This window comes from Entamoeba histolytica, genomic scaffold, assembly GCF_000208925.1.
Source record: "Entamoeba histolytica HM-1:IMSS scf_1104750518531 genomic scaffold, whole genome shotgun sequence".
Taxonomy (NCBI): domain Eukaryota; phylum Evosea; order Mastigamoebida; family Endamoebidae; genus Entamoeba; species Entamoeba histolytica.
In genome coordinates, this window is record NW_001915089.1 from 1 (window position 1) to 22,929 (window position 22,929).

General features: G+C 24.2%; 11 protein-coding genes across 11 annotated transcripts; 6 read left to right on the forward strand and 5 right to left on the reverse strand.

Annotated features, from left to right (window-relative positions):
• Positions 1–3,325: 3,325 nt before the first annotated feature.
• On the reverse strand, positions 3,326–3,751 carry EHI_146920 (uncharacterized protein; the record flags this gene model as incomplete). The annotated part of the gene is made up of 1 exon (XM_644629.2): positions 3,326–3,751. One exon carries the CDS (start codon positions 3,749–3,751, stop codon positions 3,326–3,328), a length of 426 nt encoding a protein of 141 aa, XP_649721.2.
• A 386-nt stretch (positions 3,752–4,137) lies between these two features.
• On the forward strand, positions 4,138–7,017 carry EHI_146930 (Ras GTPase-activating protein, putative; the record flags this gene model as incomplete). Its single annotated transcript, XM_644628.1, has 2 exons — positions 4,138–4,356; positions 4,402–7,017. The coding sequence occupies 2 exons, from the start codon at positions 4,138–4,140 to the stop codon at positions 7,015–7,017; spliced, it is 2,835 nt and encodes a 944-aa protein (XP_649720.1).
• Positions 7,018–7,234: 217 nt separating this feature from the next.
• Positions 7,235–8,611, forward strand: EHI_146940 (uncharacterized protein; the record flags this gene model as incomplete). The annotated part of the gene is made up of 1 exon (XM_644627.1): positions 7,235–8,611. The coding sequence occupies one exon, from the start codon at positions 7,235–7,237 to the stop codon at positions 8,609–8,611; it is 1,377 nt and encodes a 458-aa protein (XP_649719.1).
• Positions 8,612–8,658: 47 nt separating this feature from the next.
• On the reverse strand, positions 8,659–9,915 carry EHI_146950 (acid phosphatase, putative; the record flags this gene model as incomplete). The annotated part of the gene is made up of 1 exon (XM_644626.1): positions 8,659–9,915. One exon carries the CDS (start codon positions 9,913–9,915, stop codon positions 8,659–8,661), a length of 1,257 nt encoding a protein of 418 aa, XP_649718.1.
• A 413-nt stretch (positions 9,916–10,328) lies between these two features.
• On the reverse strand, positions 10,329–11,219 carry EHI_146960 (uncharacterized protein; the record flags this gene model as incomplete). Its single annotated transcript, XM_644625.1, has 1 exon — positions 10,329–11,219. The coding sequence occupies one exon, from the start codon at positions 11,217–11,219 to the stop codon at positions 10,329–10,331; it is 891 nt and encodes a 296-aa protein (XP_649717.1).
• Positions 11,220–11,515: 296 nt separating this feature from the next.
• EHI_146970 (uncharacterized protein) lies at positions 11,516–14,443 on the reverse strand (the record flags this gene model as incomplete). Its single annotated transcript, XM_644624.1, has 1 exon — positions 11,516–14,443. One exon carries the CDS (start codon positions 14,441–14,443, stop codon positions 11,516–11,518), a length of 2,928 nt encoding a protein of 975 aa, XP_649716.1.
• A 143-nt stretch (positions 14,444–14,586) lies between these two features.
• Positions 14,587–15,594, forward strand: EHI_146980 (uncharacterized protein; the record flags this gene model as incomplete). The annotated part of the gene is made up of 1 exon (XM_644623.1): positions 14,587–15,594. One exon carries the CDS (start codon positions 14,587–14,589, stop codon positions 15,592–15,594), a length of 1,008 nt encoding a protein of 335 aa, XP_649715.1.
• A 655-nt stretch (positions 15,595–16,249) lies between these two features.
• EHI_146990 (uncharacterized protein) lies at positions 16,250–17,560 on the forward strand (the record flags this gene model as incomplete). Its single annotated transcript, XM_644622.1, has 1 exon — positions 16,250–17,560. One exon carries the CDS (start codon positions 16,250–16,252, stop codon positions 17,558–17,560), a length of 1,311 nt encoding a protein of 436 aa, XP_649714.1.
• Positions 17,561–17,731: 171 nt separating this feature from the next.
• On the forward strand, positions 17,732–18,243 carry EHI_147000 (uncharacterized protein; the record flags this gene model as incomplete). The annotated part of the gene is made up of 2 exons (XM_644621.1): positions 17,732–18,030; positions 18,093–18,243. The coding sequence occupies 2 exons, from the start codon at positions 17,732–17,734 to the stop codon at positions 18,241–18,243; spliced, it is 450 nt and encodes a 149-aa protein (XP_649713.1).
• Positions 18,244–18,710: 467 nt separating this feature from the next.
• EHI_147010 (long-chain-fatty-acid--CoA ligase, putative) lies at positions 18,711–20,759 on the forward strand (the record flags this gene model as incomplete). Its single annotated transcript, XM_644620.1, has 1 exon — positions 18,711–20,759. The coding sequence occupies one exon, from the start codon at positions 18,711–18,713 to the stop codon at positions 20,757–20,759; it is 2,049 nt and encodes a 682-aa protein (XP_649712.1).
• Positions 20,760–20,830: 71 nt separating this feature from the next.
• EHI_147020 (ser/thr protein phosphatase family protein) lies at positions 20,831–22,057 on the reverse strand (the record flags this gene model as incomplete). Its single annotated transcript, XM_644619.1, has 1 exon — positions 20,831–22,057. One exon carries the CDS (start codon positions 22,055–22,057, stop codon positions 20,831–20,833), a length of 1,227 nt encoding a protein of 408 aa, XP_649711.1.
• Between the last annotated feature and the right edge of the window lie 872 nt (positions 22,058–22,929).

Here is a 22,929-nt window from a genome sequence, read left to right on the forward strand (position 1 = left end):
AATTATACATATAAATAATAAACATAAAAAATAATACAATATTTTTTTTCAATAAAACAATATTAATCATTTTGAATCATTAAATTAGACACTTATTATTGAATATTTCTAATTTTTACATTAAAAATACACTTTTTATTTCTTCTTTTCATATTTTATCATCTCTTTGTGTTTTATTATTTTTATATTCTTCTTCTACTTTATTTTTATTCTTTTATATCTTTATATTCTTTTTATATTATTTGTTTTTCGTTGTTTTTCTATTTCTTTCTTCTATTATTTATCAATTTTATATTCATTTATTCTTTTTATTTCTTTTTTATTAGTTCTTGAGTATTGTATATTTCTTTATTATTTCATTTGTGTATTATCAAATTATATGTTTTATTGATTTTATGTTGAATAAAATATTGAATAAATCAATATTTTCATTCTTAATTATTCATTCTTTATTCTGAAATGTTGTGTATATTTATTATATTAAATGAATATGATGAATGAATATCAATATTATTGTTTATTTGATTTTAAAAAATAATAAATGAATATGAAATAATATAATGAAATAATGAAGACAATGAAATGACAATGAAATAAAATAATCTAATATTGAACAAATCAAATAAAGAATAAAATGAATATATCATTATTGTTACTTTATTATTTGTTATTTCAATTATTAAATATTAATAAATTATTCATGAATATTTAATTGATATTTTACAATTTCATTTTCATTTTATTTAATAAATGAAATATAAATAATAAATGAATGAATAATAATTTAATATATGAAATAATAAAAAGAAAAGATAAATAATAAAGAAATATGATGTATTTAATATATAATATAATTTATTATCAAATATAATAATATCAAATGATGAATTATTTTTATTTCAAAATATTTTGCATCAATAAAATATGTTGCTAAATATTTTGCATCATTAAATTTTGCATCATTAAATTTTGCGCTTTTTTTATTTGTTTCAATAAAATTTGCATCCTTTATTTTTTTCTTTCTTTTCTTCTTTTATCATCTCTTTTGTTTTATTACTCTTTATCTTCTTTCTTTTTATATTCTCTCCTTTCTACTTTTATTCTTTCTTCATCTTATTCTACTTCTTACTTTATTTTTATTCTTTTATATCATTCATTCTCTTCTTTTTCAATTATTTGCTTTTTTTCGTTGCCCTTGTAATATATATGTTTATTACTTTTATGATATAATAACTATCTTTGATATTTCAAAGATTCTTATTTATTGTTTTTATATTAAATAAACATATTTATTAATAAAAGCTCTGTTATTCATTGTTAGTGTTATCATTATAACTATTATTTTATTTTCTGATATAATTATTCTATATAATCATACATAAAACACTGAATAGTATAAAGTATTATTACATTGTTTTGTAATTCTTTATTTTTATAGTATTTTTCTCGTATTAATATATAAAATGATATTTTCATTGTTCTACTTAAAAAATAATTCTACAATTCAAAACATTAAAAAATTCCGACTCATTAATATTAATTATTAATACCAAAATTACCATTAAAAACCATTATTATTCATTTAAAAATTTCAATATTACTGTTGACTCTAAAATTTTTATTATATTGTTTCTTCAATAAACAAAGTCATACCATTTATAGACTCTTATATTGTTGTAAATTTATTTGAAAACAACTCATTTTCATTATTGCAGTTTTATGGAATATCATACTATTATTGTTTTATAACTGACAATGAATATTCTTAGTTGAATATTATGTAACGTTTATAGTAATAACAGTATTTTGAATTAGATACTCATAATTGGTGTAACAAAAATTTGTCACCCTATGTTTGTTAATTTCATATTTATCATTTTATTAACTAAGTGATATATTTTTATTGATTAATTTACATAGGCTCTTAAATATTTTATCATTATTTTCTAAAAAAAATTCAAACAACGTACACATTCCATTTATTTTTTAAATAAATTATTCTGTTGAATTGATTTGTTGAACGTAAGCTGTTATGTTTTGTTTCCAATCATAATTTTATTATTTCTAATTAATATAAATTTTGAAAGTATTACATTGACTATCAGTTGTTGTTTAGTATTGAAATTATTCAATAATTGCTCTAATAATAATGTATTTATTATTTGTTTTCATATGTCAAATAAAACTATTTCTAGATTATTTTTATCAGTGGTTTTTATTAACTAAAATATCAATAACATCCTTATTATATCAAAAACATATTATAATATTATATCATTATTATTGATATTTATAAAATAGAGTATCAACATCTGTATAGTCAATTAGAAAAAGATAGTATCAATAAATTAATAGTTATTCAATGTGAAAATTATATCATTTTAAAAATAAGTAGATGAATTAAATCATATTTTATATAATAAAACATGTTTATATATAATAAATATAAACAATACAATAAATTATTATAAAAAGAAAAAATTTATATTCTAAAATATGAAGAATAAATAAAGTAACAAGTTCTCAATAAATATTTAATCCTATATTTGAAATATATAATAATTTATTTTTCAGTTATATCCTAACAGAATTTATTTCAATGTTTAATGGGGATGACACATGTTGAAAAATTAATCCTATTAAATTGTAAACATAATGAAAATCTAATTAGAACATAAATCAAAATTGATATTTCTTTTTCTTTTTGTTTTACTTCAGTTATTCATATTTCACTAACGTAATATGGTTGTGTTGTTTTAGATTAATTTTATTATTCTTTGTGTCTTGGTTATTTTCTTTTATTCTTATGTTTTTTTTTATTAACTACACTTTTCTTCTATTCTAATTGATGAGTTTAATTTATATTTTTTTATTTTATTGATTGATTATTGATTTATTTGTTCTTTATAACTACTCCTGGAAGTTATACACTTTTTTTATGTTTACCAATGCGTAATAATTCTGTACGGACTTTTCTTCATCTCTTTCTTTTTAACTTGTTTTCTCCGTAACTTTTATTTATGTTTAATGCTTATATTTCATTAATGTTATTCTTGTAAGTTATCTATGAATTATGTGTCTTCTTAAAAATCATTTCTTTTATTCAACTCATTCAATTATACCCTTTTTATTTCTCATTTGTCCATTCGTTTATAATTAATTCACTTAAATATATTTTCCTTTCCTCTCGTTTCATCCCTTTCATGTTGAATGTGATAATTCGTTTATTGCAAATCAAAATCCCTTCATCTAAATCTCCTTTCATCTTAATCATTTTCCCCATTAATTCATTCTTCATCCTATTTTTTTATTCTTTGTTCTTTCTTTATTTATTTCTAACAAACTCTAATTCTTCTAATATCTTACTTTCTGTCTTATACCCATACTTTTCACATTCTAATTCTTCCTTCTTCATGTCTCTTAACTTTTTTGCTCTTTGACCTTCTGCTTTCAATTCTTCAATCTCTTTTTCCATTCTTTGTAATTCTTCATCTTTCTCTATTATTTCTCTCCTTTTGTCTCTCACTATCTCTTTCTTCAATATTTCTTCTGCCTCTTCATTTCTTTTTGTTTCTTCAATCACCTCTCTTCCTTCTTCAATTACACGTTCTTTATGTAATATGATTCTTGCATCTTTTACAAGCATTTCTGTCTCACTTTTTAAATTACCGAAAACTAATGGATCTACCATTCTTTTCATTTCTTTATAATTGTCAAGAAATTCTTTCTCAATTACTTCTCTCACTTCCATCTCTTTTTCTTAGTTTTACTTTATTCAAAACAAAAAAAAAAGAAAAAGAAAAAAAACATAAAATAAGAGAGAAAATAGAAAAAGATAAAAAAAGAAGTATTTTTAGGAAAACAAATCTGTGTACGTGAGAATTGAGTTTTAAAATTGAATTTTTTCTGTAAAGAAAAATTAAGATAGAATTAAAAGAATATAACGTTTTAATTTTCGATAAATACTGGAATTTTGTGCTTATTGAATAAAAGAGTGTTAATCTATACGGAAAAAAAATAGTAGAAATTAATAATTCGTTGAACATTTTTTTTGAGTAAAAAAAAAGAAAAAAACACATAAAGTTAAATGAAAATAGTTTTTTCTTATCTATTAAATAGTTATTCAATACCAAATCAATGTCACAAGACTTAACAATTACCTTTGAAAATAATCACTTCAAAGATATTTATGATCATTATGCTTCCTTAGTTTATCGATTAATGAATGACCTTGAATTTACGATTTACATTGGGACTAACTTACCACCAGAATTACAAGATGGTTTTACTAAAATAATTGTAGATCTACTTATTCTTCATGGACGTTTTATTCCATGTATAGAAGTAATGATAAAAGTTTGTTACAATTTAATTTATTATAATATTCATTAACATAAAAAGGAAGAATTTGATAAATCCAATTCAGAAGGGACATTGTTTAGGTCAAACAATCTTTGTAGTAGAATGATGACACACTTTGCTAAAAGTAGTTGTAGACCCTTTCTTCGTACAACTTTAAAAAATGTAATTAATGAAATAAATGTATGTCCTCATTTACTTGAAATAGATACACAAAAAGATCCATCATTAACACCTCAACTTATTGCAAAAAATACAGAACTTTTACAAGCATATACTACTAAATTTATTCGTTCAATTGAGTCAAACCTTCATAACTTACCAGTACAAATTATAGAAATTTGCAAACAATTATATAGACACTCTCAAAATAAATTCCCACAAAGTAAATTACTTCCATTTACAATGGTTGGTGGATTTTTATTCCTTCGTGTTATTTGTCCTTCATTAGCTGCCCCTGAAGCTTCAGGTATTGAAATGACACATCCAATTCAACCAAATTGTAGAAGAAATTTGATATTAATAACAAAAATAATTCAAAATATTGCGAATAATGTAACATCAACAAAAGAACCATATTTTAAACAAACTATTCCATTCACTATTGAAATGTCTGCAAAATTAAATAACGATATTGAAATGTTATGTACTAAAACTTCTTCTAATTCACCTGTATCACATACATTTAAATCTTTTGAAGATACAGACATGAATAATTTATTTGAATTACATTCACTTTTATTAAAGGCTAAAGAACTTCAGAAAGAACCAACTATTGAAAGAAAAGAAATTAGTAAAACAATGCCAGCAATCCCTAAAAATTCTATTGTTAAAGGAAGGGCTCGTGCTACTTTTGTTTCATTTGATAAAAAACCTGTTGAAGAACAACAAACCATATCTCCCCATGTTGCATCTCCAAGAGAAAGTAATCAAAGTAAAAGAAGTGGTGGATGGTTTTCTGCTTCACCTCGTCATGAAGAATCACAAACTCCATCATCTCCTCGTTTAAAAGAAAGAAAGTCACCATCATCTAATTCTCCACAAAACATTATTTCACCTGTAATTCCTATTGATTGTCATTATTATGACTCAAGTGAAGATGTTATTTCAAGACCAAGTAGTACTAAAGAAATTAGACTTAGCCATAGTGAGTCTCCAGGGGTGTCTAATTTCGGTTGTATTCCAGAACGAAATAAATCCAGTGGGTCATTACAATCAAATTCACCTGATGTAGTTTTACCAATCAATTTATCTGCGTCTCCTAGTAATCCACCAACAACTAGTCCAATAAAACAATCACCAACACCAAATAAATTATGGACACGAACAAGTGCATCAAAAAGAACAATTTCACCAAGAATGAATGCATTAGATAATAAAGGAAGACCAAAAGAAAAAGAAGAACGAAAAAAATTAACTCCCTTAGAATTATTTTGGTTATTAAATGAATTCGCAGATTTACTTGGTCCATCTCCTCTTATTGTAGAAAAGAAATTAGGGAATAGATTAAATGTTGATGTAAGTGAAGATGAATTAGGAGGGATGTGTGAAAAAATAGTTGAATATCTTAAGATTGGAAAAGCTGTTTATATTGAACGAGCACAAGATGGAGCACAAGTTATTTATATTATTGTTAATTCATTATTTCAAATATTAGAAAAAGACGATACAATTAATCGTTATTTTACTAATAAATGGGGAGATATTGCACAATTATTTCTAAAAGAAATAAATGGGAAATATTCTATTTTATTTGATCTTACTGGAGTAAATTACAATCTTAAAGAAAAGTTCTGGTATTGTTTTGAACAAAGAAATAATGTTTTTGATTATAAACAACGTAAAATGGTTAAACAAGTTATTCTCTTTCATATGGGAAAAAAAGCAAAGAAGTTTATAACAAGTGTTAAAGCATTATTTGAAACAAAAGCATTAAAAAAATTAATTATTGTAGATAGTTGTGTTGGATTAGAAGAATTACTTGGAATAGATAATGTTATGTTACCTGAAGAAAGTATTGCACTTGACAGAAGAGAATTTAAAGTAACAAAAATTAATAATAAAGGAAAAAGTCAAGAAAGGATATTACGATTAACATTAGCGTCTTTATGTAACATTGATCCAATAACAGGAATTATGAAAAATACAATTAATCTTGAACAAATAGAGAAAATAGAAATTACAACAATTTCATTAATGATGGACATTAGATTTAGAGATAAAGGAAAATTAGAAAGTAGGTTATATCAATTTAGTTCACGTGCTTTAATGGAAAAAGTTATGTATGAAATGTATGTTATTTTCTTTATTAGAAAAGGAAGAACATCAACACATTTTAGTTATAATGTAAAAAAGAATGGAGCTGATATTGGAAAACCATTAAGTTTTGCTAAGTCGATATTAAAAAAAGATTGTCAAATGATGATAACATTAAAAAGTATAATGATTATTGATATGATGAGAATTACTGATATAGAAATAAGCTCTTTAATAGAAATTAAAAAAGATTTTGAAGGTAAAGTATATATCGCTTGGAAAGATACTGGAAATGATTGTGAATTTCTTACTTTTGACCCTTTCCCAAATGAAGATGATTTCATTGAAGTTGTACGTTCATTAATGAATTCTTCAAAAGGAAAAGATAAAAAGCAACACTAATATTGGTACTACTATTGATATTAGTACTTCTCTTTTTATCTTTTATTAATATGGTTTTTATTTTTAAATGATTAATTAATAACAAAAATACTTTTTAATTATTTTTTGTTTTTATTTTAAAATAACAAAAAATAAGTTATTTATAAAAATTAAACACTTTTTGCATCATTCTCAGAAGCAGTATATTTTAACAACTCAATTTTATAGATTTTATTATATGAGTCTCAATTTACCTTGCTCTCCAGATGACCTTAAAAAAATTAAGCTCACCAAGATAGAAGAATATGAAAAGTCAAAGGAAACTAAAAAGATACATTTGGAACAAAAAGTTAATTCTTTAATAACTTATAATGAAACACAAAGGAAGTCTATTAGCAATTTAGAAACTCAGTTTAATGAATTTAAGAAAGAAATTAAAGACTTTGATAATGATATAAGAACAGTTAAAAATAATCCAGAAAATAAACAAATATTCAATGAAATAAAGGAATTGAAAGAATTTAAACAAAAATCATTAGAAAGAATTAAACAATTTGAAAATAAAACAAAACAAGACAATAAATCAGTGTTATTAGAATTAGAAAAATATAAAAAGGATTTAAAAAAATTAGACTTAAAACAACAACAAATTTTAGATTCAATAACTAAATTAAATAAACAAGTTATTCAAATATCCCAAACTCAAAACAAAATTCAACAAATAACTCAAAACTTTGAAACAAAACTAGAAAATATAGACACAGAACTTTGTAATCCAGATAGAAATGGGTATTTTAGAGACCCTGAAAAATTATTGACAAACCCAAAATTTCAAAGATTTACATTCTCTTCATTTAACTTAGAAGATAATTGTGTAGTAATTAAAACATTATTTGATACTAACATAAGTGGGTTTAAGAAAAATCTTTTTAAAGAATGTTTAGAAAAGCATATTCATCAAACAGATTTAGTTGTGTTTTATAAATTTGGAACAAAATTTGTTATGAAACGTTTATTTTTAAATTGGGAATTGAGGGAAAATAAAAATATATATTATGGTAAAATGAAAGCAAAACATTATTCTGTTATTGATGATATGTTTATTTATGATTTAGAATTCAAATCTAATGGTTCTGTTAATTTTTTAGTGACAGAAAATTCAGAAGTCTATAAAAGTATTGATGAAAGAAAATTAATTGATTTCTTAGAGAATCAAACAATAGCAGAAAGAATCTGTTTATTCTGTTTAGAAACTAAGGACAAATTTAACTCAAAACATCAAAAAACACTGACAAAATATTTCACTCAATTAAAGAAGAATACAAGACACCACTATAATATTTCAAATGAAATTTATGAAGAGATTACTTATCACAACGAATCCCAATTAAACAAATATATTTCCTCTAAGGATACATTCATTTTTGTTTCAAAAACAAAGAATGGAAAATGGAATTCAAGTACAAATATCTATAAAATAATTTATTATAATAATCCTATTGATCCTATTGACAAAGTGTTTGTCTTTAAAAGAACTGATACTCCTGATAGTTTTTGTGGTATGATACTATTACTAGTAATAGTAGTAGGAATTATTTATTTAATATTTTTTTAAAATAAAATGGAGAATTGATTAATTTTTATTAAGAAATAAAATTGTAATTACTGATTTTTGGCATTACAGTCTGAACTTTTTGGAACCTTTTTACTCATATGATCAAAGAACGATTTCCATTTGCACATTCCATTTTCATCTTTTGAACAGAAATTAAGGTCCAAGAGTTTATTATTATAACCTACTCTAATATAATATTCTGATTCTTTTTCATACATTTCAAATATAATATATGATGCATATGGTGGCCATGATGAATAATCTCCTTCTAATAAAGATACTAATGGATAAATGGTTGTATCATGGGCATGGAAATGCGTGTATTTAACGTTAGTTTTACCTTCATATTTCATTTGTTGGAAACTAAGAATATCTCTTAAGAACCATCCAGCATCAAGACGTGCTAATGGAATAGTGTCATTATCAAAGAATCGGTAAACTCCATCATGATAAACTAATTCAACTAATTTATTAAATTCTTCTTCTGTAAAACATTCTTTTTCTCCTGATTCTGTGTCAATACAAGGCCATTCTAATTTATTACATTGAACTTCTTGTAAAATATCAAAGTATGAATCATACCAGTTATAATTAACTACACCAAAAAATCTTTCTGCTTTAGCAAGAATAGATGCATATGGCTCTTTATGTCTTAAATTTAATTCTTCGACAAACCATTTATCAAATAATTCTTTTTCTAATTCTGCTTCTCTAGGACACATCCCATGGTCATTATATACAGCGTATTCAATTTCTGATGGAACTGTATTAATTCTAATTCTTGCATCTGGATCACGACTATATGATGGGTATAAATGTTGAAGGAACGATTCAGCACTTTGGATAACTCTCCAAACTTTAGTAGAACGAACATAAATATCGCTAATATTCATATATGTTGGTAAAAAGTTATTATCTCCAACATAATTAGCTCTAACTTTATCTCCTAATGTGGCGAGTTGATTAAGACCTTTACGAGTTAATTGTCCCATTTGACAACTTCCACCATACATATTATCTTTAGCAAAAACCATTTTTTCTTTATCTACTTCAGTTTTAATATGATGAAATTCATACGATTCCATTCCTTGTGCAGACAAAAATCTAAGTTGTTGTGAAATATCACAATTATATGTGGCTTGATCACCTTTGTATGTTAACCATGGAGAACGATCTCCATGTCTAAATACCATTTGAAGTAATATTGGTTTATATCCATCAACTGGTTTGAATGTGAATTCAGGTACTTCACAGTATGTTAAATCACCAAGACTTAACTGGAACAGTAAAAGAAGCCACAACATCTTGTATGATTATTAAGTTCTTTTTTCTTCTTTTTATTTCTTTTTTTCTTTCTGAACAGAGAAAATAAAATATTATGATACTAAAATCATATTAATATTATAATAATTATTAATTACATTTGCTTTAATGCAACTATTTCAATTAAAATAATATAAAATAACATAAAATACAACTACACTATACTTTAATCTGTATAAATTAGTCATTGAGTGATCGTCATATGAAAGAAATATTATAGGAGGATTTACTAACTAATTTTTGCATAACTAATAATTAACTTTTCATTTGTAAAAAGTTTTATATTAGTTTTATAGTTTTATTTCTTCTTTAGAAAGAAGAATTATATAAAAGTAAAACACATAAGACTTAAAAAAAGTAAAATTAATACAGTTAATAGACAGCTAATAAATAATTACAAACGTGATGGAGGAATAAGGGAAGTATCAGAAACAGATGGAGAACAATTAAAATTAACACTTACTAATGCACCATTAGTTTTAGTTATAGAATTAAGAGATTTAGAAAATTCATCAAATTCTAAATATGAATTAATTTCAACATGTTGTTTAACTAATGAATCAAGAACTAATTGAAGAAAGTCATTAACATTTTGTGAAAATATAATACCATTTGATTGGTTTTTAATAGAGTCATAAAGTAATTCAGAAACAAACACATAAAGGTCTTTTGTTGACTGTTTTAGAAGAACATTTTGTATAAAATTTAAAGTAAATGTTGAACTAATAATTCGGTTTAATTCTTCATATAATTTATAACTTGACAATTCATTATAAATACTAAAACAATTTCTTATGTAAATAGTTGATGTTTTAAATTCATCTTGAATTAATGAAAAAACTATTGTTAATGATTCATATGAAATAATTTTACTAACAAGAGATAATTGTTTACTTTTTACAAGTTCATTAATAAATTGAACAATTAATAAATAAATATACTTTTCTATTACACTTTTTGGTTTAGTAGAAAGAATTTCACACCATCTCTCAATATATTTTTCACATTCTGAATAAAAAACATAATTTTTAGGAGTTTCAAATTGTTTTGGACTTGTAGAGTGATGTGTTTTACAAATAGAAATAAAAGTTTTTAAAATTTGTTCTTTTAATGAAAAGTCTTTGTCTTTTAATTCAAAATAATCTTGTAATAATGATTGGATAAATAATCGGTTTCCTTTGACAACAAAATCTATCCCTTCATCAAAATCAAATTCTTTTATTATAGTTTTAATTCTTCTGAAAAGGGTAAGTGATTGAATAGTATCTTCAACGAATATACTCATTTTTTAACTTTTTAAAGATTTAAGGGTTAAAATATTTGATTAACTTTTTGTTTTCTATTTTTACTAAAAGTTTGTCGTCATTAACGTGAAAAAAGAACTCTTTAGAATATTGTATTTTTAGATAATAATTTCTATAAATATGTATAACAGAAGAATAATAAGATAATTTATGGTTACAAAATACTCAGATATATTGTTATGATTGGTAATTATAAAGGAATTTTGACATGAATTAAAAATAGTTAATCCTAAATTTACTATTCAAAATATCTAAATCAGGAAAACTAAAAAAAATTCTAAGATGAAAATTTCTCAATTAATTTTTTTGCTATTTCAACAGACCTTAAATCATGACAACCATCGAAGAAATTGTATAAACATTCAAGGTCTTTATGAGATTTAAATGATTGTTTTACATATGAAGAAGAAGAAAGAGAAAGAAGTGATAAAACTAAGAATATGTCTTCTTGAACTACTTGTTTTTGTTGTAAACGACCAATGATTAATGTAGTAAGATGAATAATAAGGTTTTGATAAATTAAGACATAAGCAGGTGCTAAAATTATTCCACATAATAAAAATGATAAGATAAGATCTTCATTTATTTTTTCTGATGAAAAAACTCTTTCAATACTTACATTTAATAATTTAATATAATATGATAAATATGTATCAATAAGACTTTTATTAGAAAAAGATTGGAATGGTAATAACATTAAAAATGAGTTAATAGATTCTTGAGATTTAATTGTTTGAAGACTTGAATAAAATGAAGTAAGGTTCTTTGATTTATTTAATAATTCTTCAATAGTTCTATCCGATTTAAATAAATCATATAAGACAAATAATTCTTGTTCTATACAAAGAGAATTGGAATATGATTGAATTATTAATTGAAGAATATAAAGATGTATTTTATATCTTGATGAACCTTCATTTTTATTTGCACGGTCAAGAAATTTAGTTTTAGTTAATTCTAAAGCTAAGTTTTGAGCAATATCTGTTTGTTTTAATGCATTAATAAGAGCAATTAAACAAATTGTTTTATGAAGTGTTTTAGATGAAATAAAATCATTACATATTGATACTAATTTAGTTATTTCTTCATTTAAAAGTTGAACATTCTCGTTAATAATTTTAAAAATTTGAACAGAAGACTTGTTACCTGATTGTTTTAATAATGAATGAATCAATTGTGAATTCTTCCTTTCATTCCTTGTCATATTTGAAGGTAACCTTTCATTAATTTCAACTGAAATAACATTACCACTTTCTTTTGCTTTAATAGAATTAGGAAAATATGAACTAACATCTTTTACTAAGGCTAACCAATTTTCTAAAGTATCTATATCTTCACATACAGAAGCTGTTAATCCAAGAATAAAACTACATTCTTCAACAAAATTTTCAAAGAATATTTGATCTTTATATTTATCAAAATCATCTAATGCCATTTTTAATGCAATAGAAACATCAAGTGAAGTACCTTCTTGTTGAAAATAATTACTAGACATATTTCTACTACATAAAAATGAAATAGTTTTAATTGTTGACATAATAATTTGTGGAGAATTTGTATAAGTTTTTAAAATTGTTGTAATTAATGAAATAATATTATTATTATTTGTTGCTATATGACTATCTTGTGTGACACAAATAAATAATATACGAGAAATAATTTCAATAATATCTCCTTGATCTATATATTTTATTGCAATATCTTTTAAATGAAGTAATAATGTTTCACTAATTGATGATTGAAGATTTAATTCAACTTGGAAAAACAGATTTAATGAACGATTAATTATTAATGTTTCATTTTCAAAAACATCACACAATGAAATTAATGCTGGTAAAATAAAATTTGAAAATGAAATATCCACTGCTTTATGATGAAAAACCATATCAAAAGCTTGAAGAATAGATAATATCATTGAAGGGTTATCTTTTGATTGTGTTAAATAACATAACAAAACTTCTTCTATATGTGAATTATTTATTAAACATTGAGATTGAGATTGTAAATTTGATAATTGATAAGTTTGACGTGAACTATAAAATGAATTTAAATCTAATTGTTGATTTTGGCAACAATGAAATGAAGAAAGAATATTAATTAATAATGGAAGAGCAATTGGTGCTAATTCTAATTTTCCAGTAATTCTTTTTATTATTAATTCATACCAATGGTTTTTAATGATTAAATCATTTGATTTTTCAGTACCACTAAAATGAGAAATAATTTTAATGCAATGATATAAATTTGTTATTGTACAACGAGTATCTAATATAAGAATTACTTGATTAATAATTGAATATAAATAAGGTAAATATTCCTCATGTAAAATTACTTCTTCAATAGTAATTAAAAAGTACATATCATTTTCTTCATTTTTAAATGTTTGAAGTGTTTGAATAAATAAATCAAAAAGTCCTTGTTGAATTGAATTTTCATTTATATTCCACATTTTCCATAAAAAAATTCCTGAGCTAGAAATTTTTCTTTCATTTTGTTCTTTTATAAATCCTCTAAACATTTTCATATCTTTTTTTTCAATTGCCATTTGTCCAATAAGAAATAAATGTTCATTAGAAATTGATGGAATATTAATTTGATTAAGTGTATATAAAAATGAATATATCTTTTTTATTGCTGTTGGTGTTTTAAATGACTTAGCAACTATTCTAATTTTATCAATATCATTCATTTCTATTAATCCTTTTACCATATGCATTTCAATTTCTTCTTCAAAATATAATTGTTTTTGTTCAATACAACTAACCAATGAACTAATTAAATTTTTTTCTCTTATAATTTTAACAAATGGTAATGATGAAATAAATTGAATTATTTCACTTGTTTTCATCTCATTAAAATTATATTTTCTATTAAATAATACTGCTTGAATTAACATAACAACAACTTTCTTTTCTACCTTTAAAAATGGATTTTTTTCATATATCCTTTCAGATCGAAATATTTCATTAACAATCTCCATCGGAATCAAAACGTCTCCATCAAAACAAATTAATCTCATTAACTGATTTGAAGAATTATCAGAAATAATAAACTTTACTTTTTCTCCATTAAAAATTTCTTGTAATGTTTCTTTTTTTGGTGGAACTTTAGTAATGTCATTATATGTTTCCATTAAAATGGATTGTTGTGATAATGATCCGTGGACACGTACATTTCTTGTTTGAAACTTTGTTTTTCTTTGCATATGAAAAAGAAGATACAATCTTATTTTAAAGTTAATAAAACAAACTTCAAAGAAAAAAAAAATATAAAACAATAATATAGTTTATTATAAATTATATTTAATTAATACATTTAAATATAAAAAAAAATCAACAAAATAAGTAAATGTCAACTACAAATCCTTTATACCAAAAATTTATAACTAACTTAGAAAAAAAAGGATTTTTTAATGACTGTACTCAGTCACAAAGAGAAATTAAAATGAAAACGGCTCAACAATATTTTGATACTCATTACAGTAAAAAATGTCATTTTGTTGGAATGAAACCAAATGAACAAAATATGGATATTCAAAAGAAGGCTGATGAACATAAATTAAAAGGAAATGAATATCTAAATGCTAAAGACTATTCCAAAGCAATAGATGAATACACAAAAGCAATACAATTAAATCAAGAAGCAGTTTATTATTCTAATCGTTCTGCTGCTTATTCTTCAATTGAAGAAAATGATTTAGCAATTGAAGACGCAAAAAAGGCAATTGAATTAGATCCAAATTATGCTAAGGCATATGCTCGTTTAGCTATTGCCTTAACAAAAAAACATAAATACACTGAAGCACAAAAAGCAATAGAAGATGCTCTTATTATTGACCCAAATAATGTTGTTTTTAAAAGTAATCTTGAACAAATTAAATGTCTTATTCAAAACCAACAACCTCCAGTTTCTTCTTCTAACCAACAACAAGAACAAAAAGAACAACAACCTAAAGAAGACAATATACCTAAAAATACGGAAGAAAAAAAAGATTCTCATGAAACTCATTCAAATGAACAAGAACACTCACAAAATACTAGACATGAAGAACCAAATCCTTTCGCTAATATATTTAGTAATTTAGTTGGTTCTACTCAAGGAAGCCAAGGAACAAATCCTGGAACTATTGACATTAGTTCATTGATGGGAATGTTTGGAGGTCAAAATGGAATGTCTTCAATGGCTCGTTCATTATTAAATAATCCATCGATGAGACCAATGATTGGGATGGTTGCTCAAATGATGGGAATGTCAGTTGAAGAATTACAAAGACTAATAAATGAAGAAGCACAAAATGAAAGTTTGAATCAAAACACCTCACAACAAAACCAAACACCACCACCTGGTTTTGTTTAAAAAGACTTTAATTTAAAGTATTTTTCAACAATTTATATTTTATTATCTTTTTTTATGAGGATAAGATAAAAATTATTAAAAGACACTTTTCTTTATTTTATCATTTTTTTTTTTGAGATTCAATAACAAAAAGAAAAACAAAATATAAATTCTTATTATAAAAATATCATAAAAAAAAAATTAATTAAATGAAGAATAATAAGTTTGTTTTTAATTTAAATGAACATTCCTCATTTTCATAATTTAAAAAAAAAATTAGCAAAAATGAAGTAACATTGAAGGAATTTCAAGTGAAAAATTCATTAATTCTTTTTATAAAAATGAGATTTGCAAACATAAAGGAAAATACAACAAAATGATATAAAATAATAAAAAAATAATAAAGATATAGTTTAAATAAAAAAAAGAACATAAGACGAATTTAAAAAAAAAATTAAGGAAAAACCCTTTTTATAGAAAAATATATTAAAGAAGTAAAAAAGAAAGAAATAATAATAATAAAATATAATAAAAAGAAGAAATTAAATAGAAAATGAAGAGATGACCAATTAATACGAGAATAAATAAATAAGAAGAGTAAATAAGTAATAATCAAAAAGAAATCACAAAAAATCAGGTTTCATAAGAACTTAAAAAAGAATAAATTCATTCATTCATGGCTGAAGGATTTGAAAATGTTGCTTTATATGAACCAACTTATCCATCTCCTTATGGAGCTGAGTTATTAAGTGATTTATCATTTTCAGTTCAATGGAATATTTTTATGAAAACAGGAATATTAATGTTAAAATATCTTGATCCAAGTAGAAAAGAAGAGTATTCTAAATATATTGAAGAAACAAAGAAATATTTTGAAAAAGGTTCACCAATTCAAACAGGGTTTATTCCAATGTTTGCAGGGATTAATCCATTGTTAGTATCATATCAAGTCTCTTTACCATTTTGTGGACAATTTGCAATGAAATTAATGGCATGTGTAAGAATGATTAAAGAAATTGAATTAACACCAGAAATTCAAACAATGGAAATTAAAAAACCATTATTTGTTATTGGACTTCCTAGAAGTGGAACAACATTTCTTCATCATTTATTAGCATGTGGAGAAAAAGCAAGAACAATTGCTTTATTTCAACAATTTTTCCCAGGAACAAAAACAATGTCATTACAAGGAAGAAAAAAATTTTGTGAAATGATTATATCTTGGATGAATGGAAACGCTGATGATTTAGATACAACTCATGGATTTAAAGTAGATGAACCTGAAGAAGATTATTTCCCAATGGAAATGTTAGGATGTTCTTTTGCACAAGCATGTGCTATTCCAAGGTATGAAGAATATCGTAAACAAATATTTAAAAGAGATTGGCAATATGTATATGATATTTTAAGAGATATATTTAAAATTGATATGGTTGAAAATAATGTTAAAGATGATGAATATTTATGTTTAAAGAATGTCCAACATATTGCATTTATGAAAAATCTTTTACAAACCTTCCCTGATGGAAGGTTTGTCTGGATTCATAGAGATCCTTTTAGTAATTTTAAGAGTTGTTTACATTTATATAAACAAACACAATTAATGTGTCCAACAGATGTTGGAATGAATGATAAAGAATGGTTAAACCAAACAGTTGTTTATATGACACAATTATGTTTAAAAAATGCTATTGCTGCTAGAGATAGTTGGGTTGAAGAAAAACCAGAAAGAGCACATCAATTTTATGATGTTTCATTTAAAGAATTTACTAAAGATCCATTTGGAATGATTAAGAAAATTCATGAACATTTTGATTTACCATTTACTGAAATTACTCAAAACAATTTAAAAGCACATTTAAGTGAAGGTGATATGCAAAAGAAACATGGATGTTCTACTTTAGAACCTGGGTTAATGACTGTTACAGAAGAATTTGTACGTGAACAATTAAAATGTTATTGTGATAGATTCCCCACAATGTTTTAAACTCATTGTTAATTATTTTAATTCATCTATTACTTTAGTTATTTTTGTTGTATATCCCATTATATTTCTATTTGAGTTTTTTATTTAAAAATAAAATATTAAAAAAAAACCCTTTAAAAATAAAAAATAATAAAAAGAAAAAATCTCAAAAAATGAGAAGATAAAAAGTTAATGGCATATGCTAATTTTGATACTGAAACAACTGGTGGATTTACACAAAGTTCACCAAGAAAAAATACAGAAAATAAAAGTGTTGTATTTCCTTTAACTGCATTAAGTTTTATTCATACTGAATCTAATAACAAAAAACAATTTACATATAAACAAGTTGTATTAAATACTGTTGTTGTTTGTGGTAGAATAACAAATATTGATATACAAAATGATGTTAAAAGATATACAATTAATGATTCAACAGGAAGTGTTGTTGTTGGGGTATATCAAATAGATTCAACAGAAGAAAATATTGAGTTTGTTTAATGACTGTTGATGGTGAATAAAAAAAAGAGTGTTTAATTAATTAATTAATTAGGGTCGGTCAATATATTAAATGTGTTGGTAAAATTAAAAAATTTTCACAAGAGACATATATTTTAGCATCTCGATTACCACTTGTTGTTGATGTTAATCATATGATGACTCATTTGATTGAATGTGCTTATGCTCTTTCTAAACTTAAATGAATAAATTTATTTTTGTTTTATATAACGATATTTAAGAAGAACTTTTAAATATATTTTTAATCTTAAAAAAATTACCGTGAATGATGTGGAGCTAAATAGACAATTCATCATTCATCAAATTTTTCAAATCATTATTCTATTTTTAACAAAGACAAGTAAAGAAAATAGCATATTTTTACCAATACAAAGTGTTAACATTATATTTAATAATAAAAAAGTTATATTTAATAATATAAAGAAAAAAAAAAAAAACCAAACAAAGAAGAGATAACCAACAGTCAAAGAAGAGATAACCAACAGTTCATTTAAGAAGAGAAACAAATAGTAAATAAATAATATTGAAATAAAAGAAAAACATAAAAAAAGATAATATCAGACATAAACAGACAAAAAGAAATGATAAAAAAAGAAAAGATTATGAGGGTTATCAAAAATAAAAGGTAATAAACTAAAAAAAATAAAATAAAATGGATTTTATCACAACAGTTGTTATTTTAGTAGTCACTTCTGTTATATTGTATTATTTAAGACCCAAAACTTATCCACAAGAATTTAATGGAAGATGGGTTGGAGAAGCTAAACCAGGAGAAACTAGAATATTAAGAGGTTATAAAGCTGAAGATAAACCAATTGACTACAATATTCCAGGGTATAATACTATTAATGATTTAGTTATGGGAATGACAAAAGAAAATAAAAAAGAATATGTTGGTTATAGAACATGTGAAAAAGTCGTACCATTTAAAACAATGACAGTTGTTGTCAATGGTAAAGAAGTAGAAAAAACATTGTTTAAGTATCAAATGTCACATTATCACTGGTTTTCTTCTTTTGAATATTATCATATGATTAATAAATTATCAAATGGAATTAGATTAGCTGGATATAAACCAGGAGATAAAATTGGTATTTTTTGTGAAACAAGATATGAATGGATGGCTTTCTTACTTGCTGCTACTCGTCAAGGAATTGTTATAGTTACTGTTTATGCTACATTAGGAGATGAATCAGTTAAAATTGCATTAGAAGAAACTGATATTAAAGCAATTGTTGTATCAGAAGATACAGCAAAAAGATTACCAAAAATTCATCTTAAAGAATCAATTAAAGTAATTAATGTTGATGGAGAAGAAAGTGATGAACTAAGCTTTAAACACTTTTTATTATCTGAAGAATCAACAGAATATCCAGAAGTACATGCAGATGATCTTGCAATTATTATGTATACATCAGGTACTTCTTCAAGTCCTAAAGGAGTTTTAGTAAATCAAAAACAAATATTAATGTTATCATGTGGATATAAATATGTATTAGAATTTAATAGAGAACGATTTATTGCATATTTACCATTAGCACATATATTTGAAATTGGAATTGAGTTTGCATTATTAATGGACTTTGGTACTATTGGATATGCTGGAATTAGAACATTAACTTCCGGAGGATGTTTTAATTGTAACTCAGATTTAGTTGAATTTAATCCTGAGGCTATGATTGGAGTTCCAACTGTATTTAATAGAGTTCGTAAAGGAATATTAGAAACTGTTGAAAAGCAACCTAAATTTAAGAAAATATTATTTGGTGCTGGTTATTGGATTAAAAGAAAATGTTATGTTGACTATGCTTTAAGAACACCATATCTTTTTATGCCATTAGTTAAATTAGTTGATGCTATGATTTTTAAACCATTATGTCGTTCTCTTCTTGGTACTAATATAAAAGCAATTGTTATTGGTGGCTCTGCTCTTCCTGTTGAATTACAATATTTCCTTCAAGCAATTTTACCTGATGTTTCTGTTATGCAAGGATTTGGTATGACTGAACTTTGTGGTGCTGCATGTGCAATGCCACATAGAGATCCAACAGTTGCATCAATTGGTGTTGTTCTTCCAATGTATGAAGTTAAATTAAGAGATGTTCCAGAACTTGGACATATGACTTCAGATCATCCTCCTCATGGTGAATTAATGTTTAGAGGACTTCCTGTAACAAAAGGATATTTCAATAGACCAGAAGAAAATAAAGAGGCATTTACTGAAGATGGATGGTTCTGTACAGGTGATATTGCAAAAATAACTGATGATTTACATATTTGTATTATTGATAGAAAGAAAAATATTGTTAAACAACCATGTGGAGAATATATTTCATTAGAATTGATTGAATCAAAATATAGTAGTAATAAGTTAGTTGACAATATTTGTGTTTTTGCAGATTCTTTTCATGACTTTGTTGTTGCTTTAATTGTTCCTAATAAAGCTGTTATTGCTGAGTTAAGTGGGGGTAAACCATTTGAAGAAGCTATTGAAGACAAAGAAGTGTTAAATAAAGCAAAGTTATTATTAAAAGAGAATGAAGAAGGATTAACAGAAAGACAAAAAGTTAAACACTTTTCTTTTGTTAAAGAAGAATGGACTGCAGAAAATGAATTATTAACTGCTGCATTAAAATTAAAACGTCCAGAGATTTCCTTGAAATATCTAACTATTATTCAAAATATGTTTTCTTTGAATTAATTTATCAAAATTACTAAAACAAAAGGAGAAAACTTAACCTTTAAATTAACTTTTTATTTTATGTTTATTTGTTAATATTTTAAACCAACACAAGTTGGTGATTTAGTGCATTGTAACATTTCTTCTTTTGAAGTAGCTGTTATAGCACATTTAATTTGGACTTCATTACGATCATATAATCCAACAGTTCTCCATCGGTACAATGACCCTTTCATGACATCATTAAAGATTAAAGATTTAACTTGTTGTAATGATGAAATAGAAATATCTTTTACTTGGTATTCTGAAATAAAAGAATAAGGTTCAAACCATACTGGGAATTTTTGATTATTTGATTCATTAAGGTTCATAGTGTATTGAATTGAGTCAATATACCCTTCTGCTCTATTTGGTGTTGTTGAAAAGATTTTATATCCAGGGTTATTAGTATAAACAGGACTAATTCCAATAGCAACTAACATAACAACTGGATCTTCTGATGGAAGTAATCTAAACTCATCACGGTGAATATGCCCAAGTAATAATGAATTTATAGTTGATTTATATTTCTTAATTATTGTAAATAAACGATTTTGATATTCTTCTTTGAGTTGTGCTTTAAGGTCATAAGAAGAAACTCCTGGTGGAATATGACCAACAATAATTGGATGAAGTGATGATGCTTTAGCAATAGAAAGTTGATTTTCTAACCAATCTAAAACACCACAGTCATTGTGCTGGAATGGATTTAATAAATTAGTGTTAATAACAATATATAATTGACCATCAACAGTTTGACTATAACATGCATTACGAAGGTATTGTTCTTTTTGATTTGTTGGAATATAATCAACAAATTTGTTATATAAAAATTCATAATATTGATCAGAGCATGTTATATTTTTTGGAGTTGGTGTGTCATTATTTCCCATTGCAAAAATAATTGGAGTAGTACCAAAATATTGTTTCAATTTCTTAACTAATACTTCATTACATTGACGATAAAGTGAGTCTGTTAATTCATGAGAGCAAATATCTCCTGATAATACTATTGCCGAATATTTTGCTTGTTTTGATGAATGTTCAAAAACAGCATCAATAAGATCAATAGGGGGATTACAATTAATAATACCATATCTATGACTCAAATCAGTTTTAGGAGTTAAGTCACTTGATTGGCACCATTGATTTGGATAATCGATATTGAATGCATTATTATAATGGATGTCTGATATTTGTAATATTTTAATTTCTGATGAAAAACAATACCCAACCAAAAGATAAAAAATAAAAATATTAGTCTTAGAAGTGTTATGCATAAGTCAAATGAATATATTATTATTTAATTTAAGTTCTTTTTGATTTCTGTTTAAAATTAAATTGTTATTTCTTAATGAAAAGAATTTTCAATCACAAAAATATTAACAAGTTTTAACTAATAAGTATAATTCTCTTTTCTTCTTATGAATTTTTTTGGGTTTATGTTAGTTATCATTGAACTTTTCACTTGAAGGAATATTATAAATATCATTAAGTCTAATACGTGTAGGTGGTTCGGCAATTCAGTTACTATTTAAAATGAAACAAATCGCTCTTTAAGTTCTTGCTTCCAACACATTTCAATGAGACGTTTAAGACTTGGTTCATACGAAAAAATGTTTGTATAACTTCTTTCTAGTACAACATCAACAAATAACCTAAGGGAATTTATAAAGTTCTTTTGACTATGGTTGGTCATATTTTAATTGTTTCAAATATTGGTATTATAAATGAATGGATAACGGGTGGTGTTTTATAATGCTTTTTATTAAGAGTTTCAGGAGTCATATTAGCAGGAGTTTTAAAGTCTTTAGTGAATATCATAATTGTTACTAATACATCCATGTTTCTTGCACTTCCAAAATCAGGTAATTTACCACTAATTTTATTATTATTGTCGAAGAAAAATACAAGAGTATCATCAGGGTTAATATTATGATGTAATATACTACTTGAGTGAAGTCAATTTAATCCTTTAGCAACGTTCAATACTAATTTAATCTTTTTCTTAAATTCAATAAGACTAATTTTTCTTTTGTTAATAAAATCTTGTTATAAATTATATTCAGCAACTTCTACCATACATATCCCTTTTTTGAAATACCTCCTCACCATAAAAAATGAACAACACATTTGTTTATACATTTATCTT